This window comes from Cyprinodon tularosa, unplaced genomic scaffold, assembly GCF_016077235.1.
Source record: "Cyprinodon tularosa strain WSP-4 unplaced genomic scaffold, ASM1607723v1 ctg932, whole genome shotgun sequence".
NCBI classification, from domain to species: Eukaryota; Metazoa; Chordata; class Actinopteri; order Cyprinodontiformes; family Cyprinodontidae; genus Cyprinodon; species Cyprinodon tularosa.
The window spans coordinates 193274-216355 of NW_024039710.1; the positions used below are offsets into that span (position 1 = coordinate 193274).

Consider the following 23082-nt stretch of genomic DNA (forward strand, 5'->3'; position numbering starts at 1 on the left):
TTTACAGCATTGGAAAACATAATTATTTTTTGTTTGACCTCCTGCACACCATATTAAAAAAAAAAAACAAAAAAAACGATTTTCATTAATTTTTGAAAAAGCTCCAGGGAGCCACAAGGGGAACGCTAAAGAGCCGCATGCGGCTCCGGAGCCGCGGGTTGCCGACCCCTGGGTAAGAAGGAATAACCCCCCTTTAAATTCAAATCAGCTGGTTCTTTTCTACAGTTAATTTGTTTTAACCTAATAAATGTAAAAAATGACTTGGAGAAAAGGTATATGTCACAGTTTTAATATAAATCTGTAAAAATGAGAAGTTCAATGGCAAACATGAAAATGAGTGATTGTATCATTTAGAAAAGGCAAAAAACAAACAAACAAACAAAAAATGACACTAAACATGAAACCCAACAGTACTATAGCCATTTATAACAGGAAACATGTCTCCACTGGGTATCAGTTTGTCTGTCAGTGCACTCCTGAAGCTTGTTCTCTACAGAAAAGCTGATCATGACCTCACTTCTTAAAACCTTACAACACAAACAATAAATATCTGACAAATAAGAAGAATCACAGCTTTTAAGAAAGACGCTTCAAACCACAATCCTGACATCAAATTGCACTTTAGATACTGGTCTGAGTGAATAAATATCTTTTCTGATAATACAGTACAATAACATAGCAATAGCGTATTAGAGCGGTCTTAATGGGGTTAACAGGAAAACTCAATTCATTCCAGCTGCTGTTGCATAACGTACAGGTTTTGCATAATAGCATATAAATAAATAAACACAGATGATGCCAAACAAAAGGGTAAAAAAGATTTACAAAACATACTGCATATCTAACATAGTGCTTATTTATATATTTATATATTTATGTATTTTATTCAGGTAATTACATAACAGCGTCATTCAGAAGCGGTGCTCAAGTGCTTTTGTTTTGTTTTGACTCCAGAAAGCTTTGGAAAATTTTACCACTAAATGGAATCAGTTTTTTTGCACTGTCCCTTTAAACTGTCCCTCCTATCAGAGATGCTTCTGGGAGGAGGCAGATGTGTTATGACCTTTAGAGTAAACATGCCTCTCTTTATGTTCTGGGCCTGTCCTAAAAGTTAATGCCTGCTGGGTGGTGAGGTTTTTGTCTTCTCGGGGTGTTTGCTCTGCAGCTGGGGGGCTCTGTGGACCACCACGGCTGCTTTCCAGCTTCTCTTTGTGGTCCTCTTGCTTCTGTGGAACAGCAAGCTTTCGCTTTGGGGATTCCCTGGAAAAAGTTGAGGCTGTTTGGCTTCCCACCAGGCTGTAGAGAGGGAGGGTGGATCTGGGCTGAACCATGTGAATCCCCCCGATGGGGATCAGAAGACTCTGAGTCCTGCTGGGTTGCTGGGAGTGCAGGGGCAGGTGGCTTAGGAGCCTGTTGGTTCCTCCAGGCTGTGTGCCATGGTTGCTGATGTTGGGGGTCGAAGTGGTTTCTTCTCTCAACTAAGAGACATAGAGATGAAATCAAAGCTGAAGGATTGTGGAGTGAAAGATTAACAGTAAGAGAAGAGTTCAGAACTTCTCTATGTTTTGGTGGAGTTGTGTTTAATATCTAAACACTAAATACTGTAGTTCACTGCTGCTAACTGGGTGGCGCCACCCCACTGGCCACCTAACCTGACTCAGCCAGATGGATTTGCTCCGCATATCCATCTGGAAACCTTCCGTTGAAGTAATTTTGGGAAGGGGCGAAAATACTGGTTAGCTGATTGGCCTATGTTGGTGATAGACGGGCCAAATAAACCAAGCAGATCAACGAAGCATATGACGTACTAACAGAACGACGACAAAGAGGAGCCAATTGATAGATCAAACTCTTGCCGAAACCAGTCGGGAGAAGAGCAAAAACATCTTTTCCTCTGAGAAAAGCCTCCAGAGCAGTGCTTTGCTCTTCTTTCAGTGAGGAAATACAGTGTAATTCCGATAAAACTTGCTCGATAGCCACGCTAACGCTAGTTTCATCGGCTGAAGCCGCCATGTTCTTTAGACTGAACTGTCGCGCTTCTCGTTGCGTCACACCTCAACGCGCCTCAAAGCCAACGCTGATTGGACGTTCGTTTGGTGAACGGCTCCAAATTTTCTTAAACGGAGAGTAGCCAGACTGATCTGCGAGTGAAACCTTGAAAGCTCGCGAGATCAGGATGGTCTCACGAGGCTACTGGCCACTCACCTGGTCAGTGTAAATTGTAGTAGCATCTGTTTAGCCTTTCATCCCATTATGCACAGCCAGTGACCTAACATTAAAAATCTCACAATAAACAAAGATATGAGTAGGTGTTTACTTAAGTCTTTAGAAATCAAAAGCCCTCTTGTGGGGGTAGATTCAAACCCTGAAAATATGGATTTTAGTTTCAGTGCGCCATCCCAAGATTTTTAGTGGCCCATGTGGTCACCCCTATGAAGCATTTCAGGAGGCACCGCTGCAGAATGGGCCTTTAAAATCCTCCATCATCGGTCAGCTGTGCTACTTGATCTTTGGGCTCCTCGTTATAAACACGACATCTATTGAATACTGAGTTTTCATCTAAAACAAATGAGATTTGACGGTTATGACATGTAGGGACAGGACACACACGCGAAGGCTCCCGGCTCACTTTTTGTTACCCTGCCTTTGGAACGAATCTTCTTTGCAATGTTCGACACAATTTTAGCTGCTAAAGTTGGGTTAACCATTAATGAACATCAGGGGTGAGATAATATCATACTCAGCTAAAAGGAACAGGATGAAAAGAATTAAGCAAGAGGATGCTCAACACTCTGTTCCTCCTTCCATTGTGCTCTACAAGAGGAAGCTGGACCTCTAAACGCAATATTATTTGCTATCCATGTCTAAAAAAATCTGGACATGGCCCTACTTTTGTCTTGTGGATTAGATTTTTGAATACCTCTCCCAAAACCTCTGTAATCACAGATGGCAAATGCTAACAGTACTTTCATCTGTCAAGGGGCTCCCATCAGGGCTGCCCAATCAGTCCATTGCTGCTCGCCTTGGCCGTAGAGTCCTTGTCTATTACACTAGGAGGGGCAGAAAGCTTAAGGTATCTCTTTATGCTGATGATTTGTTAATGTATGTGTCTGACCCTGTTTTATGTCCTCATATTATCCACAGCCTGAGGAGGTTGGTTTCCTCTCTCGGTAAAAACTGAACTTCAGTAAAAGTGAATGTTTTTGCTTGCAGCAATAATGGAACAACATTCACTCCATAGGCTTAACGGGGTATTAGTAACCTTTCAAAGCAATTGTATATCAGTTTGAGAAGGAATTATTAAGGCTAAACCATGACATTTTAATGGTGTTTATGTTCTTCGTCTCTGACCGTGATTATCCTTTACTTGCTTCCTGTTTTACAGCTGCCTGCCAACGTTGGATCTATCTCTGAGCTCTCCTGCTGTATCAGAGAGCAGGAACTACAGGTTTCACTCAATAAAATCAGGATTATTGGCAGTATTTGGATGTAAAACTGCAACATGACTTCACTGTAATGACTAAGTTTTAGATTTGACCTTTAACCTCCAAAAACTGACGTGACCTGCACATTTGATTGATATAAAACATGAACATCTCTTTTACTCCCTATTCCAATAAACTCTGTGATGTCTATATTTGCTCTACATGTTGACTTACTGGGATTTAACAGACCCACACCGCATTGGCTCTGTGAGCAAAAAGAGCATTTATTTTAGGCTGAGCTAAACTAACAGGAATGGATGGAGTCACAGGTGAATAAACACTGTGGTTTGGAAGAAAGCCTTTGGATAGGTATAAACAAAGATGCAAAGACATAATACCAAATGATGTCAGAATTTTCTGATTACTAGTGGATATTTCTTTGAAGAAGTAACTCACCAGTATTGCAGTCAGCTTTAAGTCCTTTGGCTGAGAACAGGTTTGACTCTGAGCGGGAGGACCAGCTGGGGAGCCAGGAAGCCCAGAAGAATCTGGTCCCTTGTTTTGGTCTCTAACTGGAGACGCTGCTGAGTTCAACACTGGGGAGACAGGACAGGCGGATGGAGAGAGGGAGGACAGAGGTGCAGCAGACTGATGGGTCCTAGTTGACAGGCTGCAGGGCGGAGGATGCTCTCTTCCTGAATTTGCAGACCGATTGTGTGGAGAGTGGGAAGATCCAGCAGATGTTGAGGTGGAGGCATTGAGGTGTCTGCGGGCAAATAGTGCCCAGCTGACACTGGCTGAGCTCTTTTCAGCATCATCCTTGGTGTTGAGTGGTAGAGATGAGCTGCTTTTAAAGTCCATGAGCTGCCCTTCTTCTTGGACTTCTTTACTATTAGTGTGGGAAACTTCAGTAAAAGAGGACCTGCTGCCTTCACCATGTCTGTAATGCTCAGCTAGGCCATCATCATCACCATGAGCAGCGTGTTTTCCCAGGGCATGTAAAAAAATATCCTTTTTTTGATCTGGGTTGGCTTCTGCGTACTTCAAAGTTCCTAGAAGAATAAAAAATATACATTTTGCCATTTTTTTATGGTTTAGTTTTTACACACCAATGAAAACAAAGATGTCATTCAAATCTAATGTGTTAAATTCCTATAACCACTATATATAACCATAATACTTCAGATGGATATTGTTGTGATGCAATTATTTATGTGATATATGATGTATAAAATGTACCTTTTTCTAACTGCTTTGCAAAGTTTGGATGACCTAAGATGTGATTCAACAAGGAGTAATTTATTGTACTGTAGCCGAAGGACAATTATAATAGCCTCTCAAATTTCATAATAAAAAAAATAATAATAATCTGAAAAAAAATTTATATGGTTCGCTTCCCCCCTATTAAATTCTTGGTGAAGCCGCCTTTCACCCTACAGTAGTTCCAGGTTTGCACAATTAGATACTGAAATAATTACAGCAAAAGATTAGAAATATCCTGTCCTGGTGTGATGCTGAGAAACTAGCGGATGCATTTCTTACTTCGAGGATGGACTATTGTAATTCTTTACTATGGAGGGACCATGTCTTTCAGCTGGCCTGGGAGCGCCTCCTCCAGAGGCTGCAGAAAGAGTCTGGGGCAAAGAAAGTCTGTGAGTCTCCTTGTCTTCCCGAATGAAACGGAAGACAAGGAGTATGGCCTCAAGTACAAGACTCCAAGAACCAAGAGGGACAATCTGCATCTGATGGGCTTCCATGTGATTACAAACATTAGAGCTCCATCTACAGGTTGCTGTAGAAGCGAGCAGACAGAGCTGACAAAGACTTCTGGAAAGGTGTCAAAGATTTTTGAGAAAACTGAACAAACTCGGGTTGCCTTTGCTTTTAAACCAGTTCTATTGTTGCAATGACTTGGATGATTGAGTTTGCACAGGCTTCTTAGATTAGAACCTTTTTAGTATTTACATAAGAAACGGAAGTTTGCACTGTTTCATGACGAGGCGAGAAATTAAAATGTGTGGAAATTACTTTCAATGCATCTGAATGATTACACTGTTCCCTTAAGAAATAAATTAGAAACGGGTAGAATGCCGACACGGTGCCCTATTAAGGAACTTGGTTTGAGTACAGAACACATTTAAGATCTCTATTTGTCAAACATTTCTGTATTTTCGTACACATTACTTTGAGTTACTGGATGTCATATTGATAAGTAATCCTCAAGCTATGAATAGTTTTGCAGATTCCTTTAAAATTTTCAGAGCTGTGAAAAATGTGTTATTACTGATTGATCGATGTAGAAAACATTGAATATATCATAAACATAACCGGAGGCAACAAACCTTCATGTGTGTCTGTATAGTGACTTCTCCTTTCTTCCTCCCGTACCTCAGGTATCAGGCATTCACCAAGCGCCACTGAAAATACCAAAGCGCAGCTTTTGCATATGTGCCGTGAACACAAATGAGAACAGCTGAAGTTTCCGCGTTTCCCAACTTACCTGGAGCTTCCGGACTGTTGCTACAGAGCTCACAGAGAGATGTTTGGGATTGTTCTGAGTGCACAGTAGAGTTCCTCAATTCACCCTTGCACTTCCTGTCACATTCACCACACACAACCCCCAACTGATCCTCTGATCTGTAAGCAAGGAAGATCACAAAGGTTTAGTTTGTCGCCTCCCCTCAATGGGAGCTGGAGGCCGTGCTTATGGAGCATCTGTAAGCAGATATTTACGTTTGGCCTTTACGACATATGGCTCTTACACCTTGGCAGTGGGTTAAGCCATCTGTGTACAGTAAGGTGCCGTCAGCAAGGCACCCACTTTAGATTCAACAGACCGGCATTCATAAACCATAATCAGAGCCCCACCCACCACCAACTTAAAACCTATTCACAGCTCAAGCCACCTCCTCAGGCCAAACAAGGGGGAGCCTACGGTTCAGCTCAAGGTCCGGGGGGTTGCTGGGACCAGCCAAAAAAAACAGGGCGAGCCAGGGAGGGAAACCTAGACCAGACCTACTGCTCCAAAAAAAGTTTTGTTTTTTTTTAAGTATGAAAAACACATTTTCAGTCACAAATAATGGTTCTGGTTATGATCTGCTGTTTTTTCCACTATTTTTCTCTTCAGGTTTTGTGACCTGGACAAACTCAACAGGTATAATCAAAGTGAGGGTTTTATAATTTTAAAAACCTGCCGGTTAATGAATAAAGTCGACTTTACCTTCATAAGGGAAGTGAAACCTGTAAACTGAGATTATTCACACTGAATGTGACTAGATGCTAGGAAAAAAAACCCAGTAACGTTTGGCGCCCTTGCTGCCTCCGTTTTGTCTTTTGCACCTTAGACAGACTAAACAGATGGAGAAAAGATAAAGCAAGCGGGTATGCAGATGAGTCACATCTTTAGGAAGGCTGTACCAAGTGGCAACATGAGTCATAACAAGGCTGTATGCACAAGGACTCACATCACAACCCAAGAAGTGCAGATGGCATTCCTCTGCACTCTCCAGTGTTTTATTGCTGCAGTTTTTATTTATTATATGGCAGAATAGCACATATTCTGCCACCAAAAGGATAACAAGGAGGGTCTGAGTTGAATTTGATTCATTCCTTGGATTTAAAAATTAAAGAAATCTTCACAGAATGGTTTCTTTTTTGACTGATTTCTACAAACCAATAGTATATTAAGGATGTATTAAGGAGGTTATAGGTACAGTTTACTTGGTGCTCCTTTAATTACTCATCAACCTTACATTTTACACTAAAACGAGCACAAGTTATTTTATGAAAAAATTGTTATTAATAGGCCGACTTTTTCAGGTCTGCATCCTGGATGCTGAGCACAAGGAATTGCTATAAAAAGATAACGATTCAATGAAATTGACTGTCCACTGTTACTATATAATTGTTCTGCAGGATCGATTTCTGCAAGTCAGGGAGTCAAAGCAATCAATTGGAGTTTCCAAGATAGAAAACATTTTTAAAGATTAGAATAATAAACTTAACTTCTTTATTAGCTCGGATCAAATTTAAAATAGAATGTATTTGACTTTAAATTCATCTGTATGCTTGGAATGCAATAACTACCACCGTTTATAAATGTGTGATCACAGCACATTGGTTGTAAGCCGGCAGTAAATAAATAAACTGAATTGAAATGAACTGAACAGAAAAAAAGAGGTTTGCTCATGGTCGTATGAAGCCCTTTAATGTTACATTGCTGTTCTTCATCAGCCTTGTTAGACACAAGTCAATGGGTCGCTTTAAACTTTTTTGTTATAAAAAAAGTTATTAGTCCATCAAAACACTGAGAGCTCAAGGGACAGACCAGGAAGTAGAGTCTTAGTTTAACACACCTCTCTGCCGCTTCTCTACTGTTACCCAGAATCAAATAAATTAGACATAAAAATGTAATCACGATAATCTAATCAAAATTAAAGTGACTCCAATTGGGAAAAAAGTTAAAACTATTAATTTAACATAGTTGACTTACTGTAGTTGGGGGGAAAAAATCATGAAAAAAAAAAAAAATAGTTCACAGATCTGTGACTAGCGCTACGTTTTTCCTGATGGGAAACTAATGCAACTGTTTATTCATATTTAGTTAGGGTAGGAAATAAAACAATTCTGTTAAAGTAACTAAACATGAATAAGTAAATGCCAAAAGTGGTTGCATTATTTTTTTCAGTGTATAAATCATATCCAGTTAATACAACAACGGTATATTGACATTTTATGTATGAGGCAACCGATTAACGATAAACAGCCAAAAAGGAAGATCCACTATCGGTTGATTCCCAACTTAACGGAGTACCAATTCAATCTTAATTATTTAATATCACTGCCCTTTTCTTCACTTAGATGTGATATTATTGATTTGATTAAAACAATAAAGTATTGATACAAATTATAAAGAAAAAATATAAAAATAAACGTCTCACCAAGGCATCTTCACTCTATTTATGGACACTTTAAAAAGGATGAAAAAAGAACAAACAAAAAAAAAAGAAACAAAAAATGTGAATTAACAGGCATTGGATAAAAAACTGGTGCATCTAGATTACATCCAAAAACTGTATAGCACAGCTGTTATACAGATGGTGCCACGTAATACATGCATCTGCCAAGGAATCCTAATAAACTGATTCCGAACAATCTCAGAAAAATATGTTGAGGCTATGGACACAGGTGGATGCATTACCAATACTAAAGCTCTATTAGAAAACACTTTACCAGCCAATTTACCACCCTAAGAGACGCTTACAAAAGTATATAAAGGTCTCCAAGAACATTTTATATTATTAACAATGAAATAAGCAAAACTTGTGTAATATTAAAAAAAAACTAAATAAATCATGACTGTGTTTGATTACTTTGCAATTCCCCTTCATTAGTGTTGAAAGCATGGATGCCAAAACTAATTGTTTTGTCTGTCATCAGAAAAACAAGGGGCAGAATGTAACTGAGCTGCAGTTTGATCAGTTTCTCTTGCATGAAATAGATTTTTTAACACCGAGTGTTTGCTATTTGTTTTGGTACTAAACCCTAGGAGCAGAGTTGTTGAATCAATTGATATTTCAATATGATTGATAAACAAATAATAGACATTTTGAACCTTTTAAAATCAATGTGAACCAACCCAATTTCTCACCACCATTGCATTAGCAGTGTTCAGAGGCATACAGCTTCTAGAACTGCTGCAGAAGCTCAGATGAACTACGGTTGAGAATGGAACCAGTGAAATGCAGACAAAACAGAAGAGGTTTTTAGAATTTCCTTGAAATGGCTTAAATGGCATTTTCCATGTAGCTCGTCCTAAAGAGAAATATCAGCTGTGCTGCTGCCATCAACACCTTTGTTCATAGATGTTTGAGCTTGGCCCATTTTTCAGTGTAGTCCTGTTTCTCTGACTGTGACTGGCTGGATATGCTCTTTCGTCCTGTGACATGGGAGCTGGCTCGGAGCTCGTCTGCCTGGCTGTGTGTTTTCTGGACGGTGCCGCCTGTGGAGCTGGTTGACAAGTTCCTTTGTATCTCTGCTTCTTTCTGTATCTCTGCTTCTGTCTCCTTGAACCCCAGTGGGCCTCAGCAGATGGCCGCTCACTAGAGACTGACACGGGAGTGGATTTTCACTCCTTGCCCGTCCCACTCCCACAGAAAAAAAATTGTGTCCTGTCCCGATCCCGGGCCAGAGTAGAAATCTAAATCCTGTCCCGTCCCACTCCTGGTGAAATTACTCCCACTCCCATCCCGCTCCCATTCAGAATGACTCCCGCTCCTGCACCACTCCCATTCTTGTTGTCTTCAATAAGATTTCTGCTAATTCATTGAATCTGAATTTCTTTTGAGCGCGGGTGAAAATCTCAGAGCGGAAGCACTGTTGGTTTTTGGGTCGTGTAGTTTTTTTTGACTCGCATTATATTGTAGGCTTCAAGGAAAAAAACTACAAAATGGTGGCACCAGTACTGGATTTTTCTATTTTATTTTATTTTTTGGCATCGATCCTAGTTTTTTTTAGTTATTATTGGTTTTCTCCCGCTCCCGTCTGCTCCCGTTAATGTTTAATCCTGTACCGTCCCAATCATGTGATCGTTAAAAATACTGACTCCCATCCCGACCCGTGGGATTCCCGAAAAAATGTCAGTCTCTACCGCTCACACTGAGCCTGGTTCTGCTGGAGGTTTCTTCCAGTTAAAAGGGAGTTTTTTCTCTCTACTGTCGCTACAAGCATGCTTAGTGTGAAGGATTGCATTCGAGTCAATGAGTTGATGCAATCAACTGTTTTTCCTTAGACAGAAAACTTTCAATCAATTTGACTGTATGATCAGGTTGAATTGTATCCGTAAAGGTTTGAGATGACATGTGTTGTGAATTGGCGCTATATAAATAAACTGAATTAAAACTGAATTGAAATGCTGCTGAAAGAACTATGGTAGGGTGAAAAATAAATCAAACCTTTATGACCTTTTTAGTCAAATATGGTTGGAGGTCATTTTCCTATGAGGAGAAATGCTAGATCAAGTTTTCAATATAGCAGTGCAACCAGGAAAAATAACTGACACAATAATGAGATTTTTAGTCATACATGTGACTAAATACGCTCTGAGATTTTTACCATATTTTCTAACAATTAATTTGGTGTCCTTGTGGCACCACAGGTGCACACACACACAGAAATCACACTGCCCTAGCCTTCCACAGCTTTGCTACTAGATGTGAATTGCAGCAAAATTAACCTCTGCAGGGGTAAAGGAAGCTAAAACAGTTTCCTGGCTTCAGTCCTTCAAACTACTGGCTTTGTAGTGCACACTACTGATCTTTATTAATTCACTGGATTGCTGATTTCCTGTTGGTAGCACGGGGTTGAAGTGAAGCTACCGGCCGCCGTACTGGTACTCCCTTGTTAGGCTGGTCGCAATGTATTTTCAGGGGGACTTAAGACTTTTAAAATAATGATAAATTCATCACGTTGACACAGACTTTGTGTTTCATAGCATAAGTAGATTACTTTAACTTATAATAAAATAACAGGCACATCACATTGCATAGACATTATGAAGTCAATGAAGTCTCTATTTTTATAATATATATATTTTTTTATATGTTATATTTTTATAATATAACATATTATAAAAATCCATCACAATAAAAATTATTTGTTATTGGAGCATAATAATACAGATGTGCCAAAAGTGCTAAATTGATTATGTATTTATTACACTGTTACGGTAATTACATCTTACATGTCTGGTAATGAATGGTATATATATATATATATATATATATATATATATATATATATATATATATATATATATATATATATATATATATATATATATATATATATATATATATATTTATATATATATATATATATATATATATATATATATATATATATGTATATGTGTGTGTGTGTGTAGGGGTCAAATGTTTGAGTTGCTTTTTTTTACGTCAATATATCTCAATATATTCCAGCACAGGACTTTTTTAAATGAGAAATCCAACAAACAACAAAAATGACAGTGTCATCCACTTAATATTGAGTTAGTATTGACATTTCATTGTGAATTACTTTCTATTGACACTACTTTCTATTTTCTTACGTTAGACACAATGTCGATGGCTAATTTAGTCAATAACTTAAGAGTCAGTGCAAGATAGCCAAACTAATTTTATGTTACATACTATACTATAGGATACATTGGCGTATATAGGCATTTTTTTTGGTTAGTACATCCACTGATTTTGAAATGACCTGTGGAATGTCTTTCCAGAGACAGCAAACTGTTCATATTGCAGAGTTTTTTTGCAGCCTTCTTTACTGCATGTCTCCTTGGGAGTGGGAAGTACCAGCATGTTAGAAGGTAGCTTCAGTTTTTTGGCCAATAAGCAAACCAGAGAATAAATAGAGATCAGTGCTGCACACAGGTGACCGTAGACATCACCGATATGGAGGCAATAACATAAAAAAACTGGGGGATGAAAGCTCAGAGATGCTTCATAGGTCTTCTGTCCTGAATGTCTCTGCAAAGTTATTCTTGAAGATGTTTATGCTTACCTTTTTTCAAGTGTCTGTTGATTTCCGGAAAATAATGTTACTTCCTGCTCTTGTCTCTTCATCTCGTTTTTCTTGCTGGCTTTGTTTAAAACAATGTCCTCTGTTTGCTGTACCTTTGCCATCTGCTTATGGTCTGTGCAATAGCGTGGGCTGCTGTAGACCTACAACCATACAAAGGAGGGCAAATTCACCATTTCTACACATTATGGGAAAGGAAACCTGAGAATTCTACGAGAACAACATTTTTATAGCATCTGTTACAAATAGTTGCGTCTTTCACTTAATGACCTTCACTTAATGTTGTTTATATGTTGCAAAGTACTTCTTGAAAACTAAAAGACAATGTTTTGTATGTAAAATTAAGGCATTACTAATCGAAGAGATTTAGGGGAAATTTTGATTGCCAATCAGTTCAGTAATTACCTCAGTAGAGCAGAGACGTTTACGGTCCTCATCCTGTATGGATTCAGTTATCCCAACCATCATAGCTGGTGTAGTATAAATGGAGGAAGTAGGCCTCTGCTTACAGTGTAGAAGAGAGAGTACCGTCTTGCTGGTGAGTCCAGATGGGTTGGGGTCATAGTCACTGGTAGACCATGTTGAATAGACTGACGACTTCTGTATAGATGGATTTGGCTTGATGTAGTTTAGATAGCACCAGCTGTTACAGGTACTGGACAGCAGGCTAGGGAATGTTGATGCGGCATGTGAAATGGGAGAAGAAACATCTGGTAAGCATGATAGGGTTTCCAGTCTTCGATTTTGACTTGATGTGTTAAGCGATGCTGTCTTGGCACATCCAACCTCCTTGTCCTCTTCTTTTATTCTTTTCTGTTGTTGTTGGGACTCTGATTGTAGCTCTATGCTGTTTGAAGGTGAAAGCATGCGCTTGTTGCCACTGGATCCTGGAAACCTTGGTCCTTCATCAGACCACGGTTGCAGATCTAGACTTGTTTTTTGGTGGGTTCTGAATTCGACCTTAAAAATGTTTACATTGGGTAAGACATTGTCAAACGCCTCAGGTGGCCTGTGGGAGACGGACTGAGACAGACTGGTGTATATAGCACATGCTGGGGTTAGAGTGTCTGTTTGAAGGCGAACAGCTACTGCTTGAGACGTCAATGGCCTCAGTTCTCCTAAACTGGATATGTGAGGGACACGCTGTTGAAACTGGGAGTAACTGGAGTGAACCTCTGCATAAGTTTGATGACGTGGGGGAATCTCTAGTTTTAGCCCAGTCGACACAGGGTGATAGAGGGCTCGGGCTGCCCCCGAAGCTCCATAAGTATACTCTGGATGGATGGATGACTCCTTTTTTACATCTACAGATGGTTGATAGCTTTTTGACAGTTCTGTGCTTCCCCTTGAGTGAATATTTGGTGTCCACTTGGTACAAATTTCTTTGCACTGTGATCCTTCCGGAACACCCAAGACCCTCACACTCGATAAAGGAGGAGAGGAAGATCTGCTGCAAGAAACAGAAGTTTGGCTTTCTTGAAAAAATGTATCTGAGCTTGCATGTTCCAAATGGTGGCTCGGGACAGTCCCATGTCCTTCCTCATCATCTTGATCTCTGATTACTTTGTGTCTCATAAGGAGACATTTCCTTCTTTCTTTCCAGCCAACTGCAGAGCGCTCAGGAGAAAGACAACTATAGTCAAAAGATTTACTGCGGTTCTCAGCCAATAAAACATGAGATTGTAAGTCATGAGGAGCTTGCTCAGATGCTGAGCGCCTTATCTCTCTTTGATGATGTAACCCGGGCACAGCCAAAGTGTGAGATGCTCTAGATCTCCTCAGTGCTGCTGATGCTGTTATTTCCACGTCTGGTCTGCTTTGTTCCTCAAAAGATGTAGAGCGGCTGGATGTATATGATGCACTACTGTCCTGACTAGGACTATGGGGTAACGACATGGACTCAAAGCTGGAGTCACCTGAGGACTGGGCAGCCTCAGCTAAACGTAAGCGCTTCTTTTTGGGGGGAAGCTTCTCAATGGGAAGTTGTGCCAAAGATGGGCTCCTTTGTGGCCAATGAAAATCATCCAGTTTTCCCAGTTTTTTGTCTCCTAAGTTTGGCTCTTTTGATTTCTCTTGGCCAATGTTTGAGTCTTCTGTAACCAGTATTTCTGGAACCTGTACATTATTTTGACGAACCAGCTTTCGATTTTTAAGCTTCACTGATTGATGTAGTGGTTGAGTTTTGGAGGAGGGAAGATTTTCATTATGAGGTGGCGAGTTGGTTACCTTCAGGCTTTGATATTCATGGTGTGAAGATTCTTGTTTTTCAAATAAACTAGTGTGCTGAATCACTGAGCAGGTTTGGAGTGTTGGTCTTGCAAGGCTTTCAACACCTACAATGATTTCACCTTTACACTGACTTGATAAGACAACTGAAGAGGACAATGGGGGATAAGAGAGGTCATCAGAATCAAAACTCTCCTCTTTCCTTCTCTTACGCATGGTTGAAACTCCAGCTCTGACTGCTTGGTAACTTAACTGTGAGCTCTCCATTGAACTCATTATGGTTTCATTTTGTGGATAATCTGCACAACATAGATTTTGTTTGTGTTTCTTATAGCCCTCCCAGTCTGTACAACCAGTGCCGCAGGCCTCACATTTGTATGGCTCTGGCTGACGGGGCTTCTGGTCAGACACTGTGGTGACACTGTTGCTGGAAAATGTATTAGATGTTTCCTGCTCATCCTTTGTAGGCTCAGCACATATGGGGATTTCAATGGCTGGTTGCCTTCTTAGTGTTCCAAAACGACGTTTGCTTTCAGAAGGATGTTCATCAAAGGATTGAGTTTGTCGAAATTTACTGAGACCTGAAGTGTCTAACGAAGTTGATGGAGATGGCAGGGAGAGGCTTCTCACCATAGAGGCAGTGGATATTTGAGAAGAAGGTTGCTCCACTTTTAGGGATGGCTGAAGAAACTTTTCACAGGGAACTCCCATACTGATGGAGCCTGTGGTTTTGTAACTGAGATTCCCAGATTTAGAGCTGTGAATAAGGGGTTCTTTGATACTTAAACTCTTCTGAGCCTCTGAGTTATTCTTTCTGGTCAATGAGAATCTCCTTGGTTTTACACTGTCGATTTTACTGGTATCCACAACTGCCTCATTGATGGTGATAAGTTTTGTGATATGATCAATAACCTGCTTCTTGGGTACAGCAAAGGAGATGTTTTTTTCTTCATGACCAGGAAGATGTTGGTTATGATGACGGGACATCCTCTGTAGTTGTCCAAGGCGTCCATATTTACCTAGGATAATCTCTGCGTAGGTTTTAGCACTTGTGTTTGGGGGACTGTATTGTGATTGCTCTGTACTTTCAGAGCGGGAGAAGTAGCCAGATTCTGTACTGCCTCTACTACTCAGTGTAAGAGATGATGTCTTATCATCAGAAGAGTCTTGAGAACCATGCTTCCCCCTACTTAGACGAAGGGCCAGTCTCTTTTTCACTGCATATGAGTCACTGCTGGCTCCAGTGCTATCTTTTAACATTTCAGCATCTGAACCCTTAGCTGGGGCTACACTATTTTGTCTATTTGTAAGGGCTGAAGCAGAAGATAGGTGTTGGGTTTCATCCTCTGATTCAGTGACTTGCTCTTCTAAACCTTTTGCCTCCCCAAGAGCCAAACCTGCCTTTACCCTGTGGGTATGCGATTTGCGATGTTTGTACAGGTTACTCTTTGTCTTAAAAGAAAACCCACATGGTGCACAAGGATAGGGGCGTTCACCTGTATGGGAGCGAATGTGTTTCTGTAGAACACTGGGCTTTGCACATGCACGGCCACAATAAGTGCAGACATATTTGCCTGGTTTCTGAGGCTTACGTTCACGTTTCTGCTTGGGGTTGTCCTCTTGGGTTTCTGATGCAGACTGTATAGAAATGTCTTGAGTGCAAGGTAGGGCTTCTGAAGATGAACTGGAAACGGAAGCTTCTTTTGTTCTTTCTTGTTTGTGTTCTATATCAGAGACAATGCTCTGCCGCTGGTGCCTAAGTCGTTTACGTTCAGGGTTATGTCTTCTGGACAGTTTGGGCAGCTGGGCTGTACCATGAGACTTTGAGCAGGCACTTAGATCTAGTTGAGAAGGCTGGGAAGGAGACTTGCAGAACAGACCTTGCTGAAGAGATTCTGATTGATGTTGTTCTTGATCTCCAGTCTGCTCCCCAGTTTTTTTAGGACAGTGCAAGCCCTCCATAAAATAGAAGGAAAGCCCTAGGTAGACACGATTTATGTCTGCCTTGATTAGGCCACAGAATAAAAATCTAATAATTAACTAAGGGGTTTGAACAAAATGACCTATCTTTTTAAAGAGACAGGTTTCATAATTTTAGCCTGTTGATTTAATCTTTATATTAAATAATTCAACCTAAATTAGTTTTTATTTGAAAAAGGAATTACTGGTGATTGATTGAAATAGTACGGAGAACTTATCCAGTCTTCAATCTCATTTGAATGTAAGATTCTTCTCTTCTCAGCACCATGATCTGTAATATTGAAGCACAAGAGAAAGACACTTGGATTAACAAATATTAACAAATTGAATATAAAGCAGCTGTACGACTTTATAACCATCACTGTTCCCAACAACCTCAATAAACTGATGCTGATTTCTGTCTTAATTAGGTAAATAACATGCTGCTGTCATTACATTTTTTTGCACATCTTTGGTGTTACTGCTATTTTAACATATCCAAGATTGTAAAACTGTCTACAGCTGTTATTGATTTTTCTATTCTCCAGACACAGAGTATTATATTGTAAAATACACTGTACAGTACAACACTCTGTTATATTTTCCTATCTGTTATTTGTATACACTTTCTAAGGTGCATATTGTGTGACCACTTCTACTACAACATATGCTGTAAACACAATTTCACCATTGTGGGAGAATAAAGGAATTTCCTATTCTATTCAATTCTGTTCTATTCTAATAATTCCAGTGAAGTATGTCAAAATATAAATTTCTCACTTTCCCCTTGGCTTTAATTATTTAAAAATGCGTTATATTAATTTTCTATCTACAAGCAAAGAAATGGAAATAGCAATAGATTTAAATCATTTCTTATCAGCCATATATGTCTTTTTAAAAAACATTCAATCACAATGCATTTGAAATGGCACTGCAATACAAATCCAGCCCTCTGCTCTGAAACTGGAATTAACAACCAAAGCTTCTTTGCAGGATGTAGCCTAGAGTTGACTTGAGACCCAGTACACACTTTAATGATAAAAAGCAAACAAATCCTGTTTTAATTCTAGAGCATTAAGTTGAGTGCATTTTAAAGGATCTGGTCTTTACTGGGATTTACTCTGGCATTGAAAAGACATAGAAAAAACAAACTGTCACCTTTGATGAAATGAAAAGAAAAATATAGAAACTACAACGTGGCAGATAAGTGCACCAGTCACACAGAATTTAAGAAGGGAAATAGCTGTTAGGTGCTTTGAAATTTAAATCAAATTTCAAATAAGTTACCTTATTTTCTACGATTGGACACCAGAGCAAAATCACACATTACTATCAGATTGTACCATGCTTTGAGAATTGTAAAAACCTAAACGCTACATCTGAGACTCCTCAGACCTCTTTTAAAATCTCTACTGCTAGGGTTTACAATAATAGATCAAGAAAAAAAAGAAAAAAGACTTAAAGCAGTTCTATAGAAATTTCTGTTTTTGTTGACTTTATCTGTCCCCAGTGGAAAAAAAAGCTGTATTGATTTGCCTGAAGAAGACAGCATTTTCCATGAGGATCAACACATAGAAAATCCTTATCTCCTGCTGTTGGACTGAACTACATTTCTGTTCCCAGTGGCTGTGAAAGGTGTGTAGCGCTGAGGTAATGAATCTAACTGTGGCCAAACAATGTCATATGACGATATAGAAAATCCGAAAAATTTTACTTTTGTTTTAAACCATATTCCCTGGCTCGTCAGAAATTGATGTTTTGATGAGTTTAGAGCCTTGAAACAAATATATAGAATCTTATGTTTCTTATGTTGATAGATACCGATATTGACCCAATACGATATCCACATGAATCACTTTTATTTCTTATTTTATAGTTTGGAATGATAGAAAAGCTTGATCAACAGATTTTTTTTTCAAACACAGAACAACAGACAACAACATCTGGACCCACTTCTTTTTCACCAAATAGTTACATAAAACTCAAACAAAAGCAGATAGAAGCAAAGCTTTGGAGGCAGGCAGGAGGAGGCATTTCCATTATTCACTTTTTGGCTGATATCTGATATCAATTTTGGATTGGGAGAACCCTACTTATCATGTTTGCAAAGTTAATTATTAAAAGATTTTTTTTTTTTTTGCAAATCCCGCAGTGGCACTAGATTCAATAGCGTTAAATGTATTGATCATAATTTTAGATCCTATAAAAGATCACACCGAATGTAGTGGATGAATGACCATTAGCTATCAGTTCCTCTGTGGAGAAATTTCCCAATGCTATTTTGTGCCAGAACACTGAAACAGTAAACAAGGCATCCCACGCACAGACCAGCTGGTTTCTACACCCACAAGCTGGTGGAAGACGGCGAAGTTGCTGGACATTTTCCAAATGACTGATAACATGTTGATAACCATCTTTGGTTTAACTTGAGGGAGAACTACCAATGCAAAATTAACCTTAAAACTATTTGAACTTGGTTAAAAAAAAAAAAAAAATCTATAGAGGGATAAACATTTTAAACTACAGAATATGAAATGGAAACTATGAGATTAGGTAGTCAAAAATGGGAAAAAAATTGAGTTAATAGCCCCGAATGCTGAAATACGGTAAAAGACTATCAGAATTGTCTGTTGCGAACATCTGGCTCTAATTGGTGAGACATGAGAAAACGATCTGTGAAAACAAATGTACACAAATTTTGTGTATACTGAATAATTTAGTCTCACTTCTTCAACAGTCCATCAAAATAAAGACGTCAAACAAAACATGCTAGCAACATTAATATAGAATATATTCCAAGTAGATCTAACTCCAAAACGCTTTGTGATGATGATTGATAATACACTAAAACACTAAAAGATTGTTCTGTTTATGCTGTCAGATGAGCATACCACGTCAGTCCAGGATACCCATAATCAATACGCATGTGCAAGACTTCAGGTTTGCGTTTATCCCTTTATTTTTGTACGAAAAATAGACTTTAAACTATCTCAACAGGCGTGTATCCCTTTACCCCTTGCTCACACTGGCCACGGTGCGATTACCGAGCCGATGGAGACCGCAACTCCCGTACACCCCCTCTCACATCGCCCTTTTGACTACGGTGCGGTGCGGCTCTGCGGCTCCGGCAACAGGTCCGGAGATTTAACAGAAGTTCACTTGAGTTCACGTAACTTCACGCGATAACACAGCCCAAATAAGGACATTTGCGAGAGCTTGTTGCGGAGGGCTCCGGCACGCCGCAAGGATAGCTTTCTTGCGGAATTTTCTGCAGCGCCGGAGTGTCTCGGTAACCGCAGCCGGACAGCTCAGCAGCCGGTGAGAGAGGTTTACGTCTTTTTAATGACTTGGAATCACTGCGGCGCCGCACCCACCGCACCGCAACGGTAAGACCGGAGTCGGTGTGAGCCGGGGGTTAGCCATGTACAAAAAAAATATATTTTATGTCAGATCGCCATACGCCTAAAAAAAACAACAATGGTAAATAATTAAAAGGATTTTTTGAACATGACTAGGGGGATACATGCCCATTGAGGTAGTTTAAAGTCTATTTTTCGTACAAAAATAAAGGGATAAACAGGAATTGACTATGGCTATGCTGGTCTGCGGTGTATGCTCATCTGACAGAACACTGTCATAACGCACCGACCCAAGTGGTAGCACAATCACCACAACCTTAAAACAAATAAGCAACATATGCATCGAGAACCGAGCAGCTCTGGATTTTTTTTTTATATTGATCGGGCTTTAGCTCATTCTAAGCTATGCAATGTTTTATCAGCCCGTGGGAAGCTCAAAAATATTTTAGTTTTTAACTCTGCAAATGCACTGAATCCAAAAACTACTGGGTAGCAGAAACAGCAAAAAGAGAAAAAAAAAAAAAAAAAAAAAACGAAATGGAGAAAGAAGTCTTTATATATATATTTTTTCTCTTTATTGGATAATACATAACACAAATTCTGCAAGCATTTTGGATTTTGTTTTACATTTTTAAATAACCCTGATAGTTTTTATAACTGGCCATTCTTTGGCTTACAAAACTGTCATTGGCTAAAATTGGTACCAGTAATTCAAAGATTTACAAAAAGCAGAACCTGAAATGTGAAATTTTTAGATGCAGTCAACCTTGACTGCGTAAAAAATTATCCCAATGTTTGCAATTCCGCTTAGATTAAGACATCATAAATGAACTTGTCAAAACCTTTTTTCAAATATTCTTTTAAAAGAGTTTAAGAAAAAACCCCTTATGGACCCCTTATTCAGAGGCTAAAGTATCGTAATCGGCTTGTCTATTAAACCGTGTTTACTGTTGCATCCTGACTGAAAAAAAAGCCTTCTTTTTTTTGTCAACTGTCTTCAGTGTTGAACACAACTAAAGATACCATATGAGGCTGTATGGAAAAGAAAGGTAAATAAATTTTATATTATTAGGAAAACTGAGAAAATATTGAATAAAACTCAAAACACCGACATAAAGAACTGCATCAAAAATGCATTTTTTAAATCTTCAAAATTTCATCTCCTCATTCAAATGGGCACCCAGCGGTGGTTCCTATGGTAACGGCCCTAAACCATGTGGTAGCAGATGGAAGGAGAGCTGGAGGGCTAAATTTATCTCCTAGCATCCTCTTGGACAAAAGAGAGAGAGATGGAGAGAAGGAAAGGCAGGCGAAGGTGCCTCCCCCTCAGGAGCTGCTGTTTTTTGGGAGAGAACACATTGCTAAAAATCAATAGCTTGACATCCTTTTATTTGTACAACTATGATACCACATCCTCCTAGATAGTATAATTTACTAGTTTAAGACTAGTTTGAACTAGTACATTTTCTAATAAGAAAATTGTTTCCTACTAGATACAATTGAAATCAATTTATTGATTATTTGAAAACTGAAACGTATTTAATGTTAAATAAGTCTGTTAACACAGTCATCTGTTTTGCAACAATGTCAGCTGAGAAGACTATTAGCACCTTTCCAATGTAAAGAGAAGAGCACTCTCAGCTTTACTGCACACCATAATCCCTTTGTGTGTGTGAAAGTACGCACACTTCAGGAGTGTTCCCACAGGTCCACACAAGGGGACTGGGTGCACAACACAGGCAGCTCATTCACTCTTGTTGTGAGCTGCAAACTGTAATGCATACACAGCCCACAGACTGCTTACTGCATGCATCACCCTTTGCTTCATTCACACACGGACGCTCACACACACACTCTCGCCTCAGAAGATTCACCATCTGCACACCTATAAATTTGGGACAAAATGTTCAGCTACTTCCAAGTCTCTTGGAGAACAACAGCGCACATGTTTTTTTTTTGTTTTTCCTCCACTCACCAGCATGCTGATGCAGCATCCGTTTGCTGTAACAAAGGCATGAATGGAGCAAATCCCCAGTCACATCACTCACTTCAGATGGAAAAAATGTATATGGAGAAGAGAAAGGATGCCTGTGAGTTCTCATTTACCTGCTGCAGGTGGGGATGTCCTCCATTTGTGAATGACTGGAAGCAGAAAGAAGGTGAGGGAGAGGAGGAGAGGGAGGCAGGGAAAGAATGAATGAGAGTGACGGTGAAGGGAGGTAAGTGAGTCTCTGCTCTACGTGCACTGCACTGACAAACAGGTCGCTCACTATATTACACCTATGAATGAGGAGACGGGGACACTCGCTATGTCCACCTCCCAGCCCTTGCATTCCCTCTCTTATTGGGAGTGAAAGTGAAGTAGGAGTTCCTTATTTGGAAGTTGACGTAAGCTTGTGTTTCTTTTGGCAGCTGTTTAGGTCTGCACAGCTGGCAGAGTGATGAGAGGTGGAGACGCAGGGTGAGCAGAAGCTGTTTTCATTCAACTAGAAGAGCGGTTTCTTCATATTCTCTAAAATGGACACTATTCCCTTCGTCTTCTTTTCCATAACGCATGTAGGAAATGACTTCTTTACTCTGAGATATTAATACAAAGTTACAAACCATACAAAGACTAAAGAATGAAGAATTTCAACGCTGTTCTTGCCAAGGTTAACATATGGAAGAGAGACCAGGCAGATCTGACATCATCACTTTAATATGCTCCAATTTAATGACTTCATCTTCATTCACACTGGAGCAGTAAGAGGGCAGAAGCCAAGCCTCAGAAAAAGGAGGAAAGTGAGCTAATCTATTTAGCCACTTAAAGGAAAAGGCAAGAGGAAAAAAGAAGGCAACCAAGGTTGAAGAGGGAAGCATAATTTGGTCTATATTCTTATGGCTGATGCTTTGGGTTCAAAATTTTCCCTGGTCCATTTCCTGATCAGACAAATAATGCAATTCAATTCAGTTTATTTCTATAGCGCCAATTCACAACACATGTCATCTCAAGGCACTTTACATTTCACCAGATCATCCAGTCAAATTGATACAAAGTTTTCTATCTAAGGAAAACCAGCTGATTGCATTGACTCAAATACAATCCCTCACATTAAGCATGCTTGTAGCGACAGTGGAGAGGAAAAACTCCCTTTTAACAGGAAGAAACCTCCAGCAGAACCAGGCTCAGTTTGAGCGGCCATCTGCTGAGGCCGACTGGGGTTCAAGGAGACAGAAGCAGAGATACGGAAACCGGCCAATCAGCTGGCAGCTTCCTCGTACATTTACGTATCAGCGAGTTTCAAAATGACAATGAAACAGAGAAGAAAGACAATCCAAGCTACGCTGAAGCTGCCATGGATGTTGGATTTTTGGGGAAGTAAACACTAGTGTGTGATGAATCCATAACATATCAGACTGATGGGCTGCAGCAGCAGACGACCACATCAGGGGGCCCACTATGAGCCCATTGGTACCGATACAGCCAACCGTGTGTAACCTATTATGACCAGAGTGTAAACACAAAGCTGTAAACATCTCAGCAGAACCAAAGC

General features: G+C 39.7%; 1 protein-coding gene across 1 annotated transcript; it reads right to left on the bottom strand.

Moving 5' to 3' along the window:
• Positions 1–273: 273 nt before the first annotated feature.
• Positions 274–21826, bottom strand: hivep3a (HIVEP zinc finger 3a). Its single transcript, XM_038274830.1, has 7 exons — positions 21656–21826; positions 12411–16482; positions 11988–12148; positions 5926–6062; positions 5768–5842; positions 3882–4477; positions 274–1478 (listed from the first exon to the last, which is right to left on the bottom strand). The coding sequence occupies exons 2-7, from the start codon at positions 16191–16193 to the stop codon at positions 1026–1028; spliced, it is 5205 nt and encodes a 1734-aa protein (XP_038130758.1). The 5' UTR covers positions 16194–16482; positions 21656–21826; the 3' UTR covers positions 274–1025.
• Between the last annotated feature and the right edge of the window lie 1256 nt (positions 21827–23082).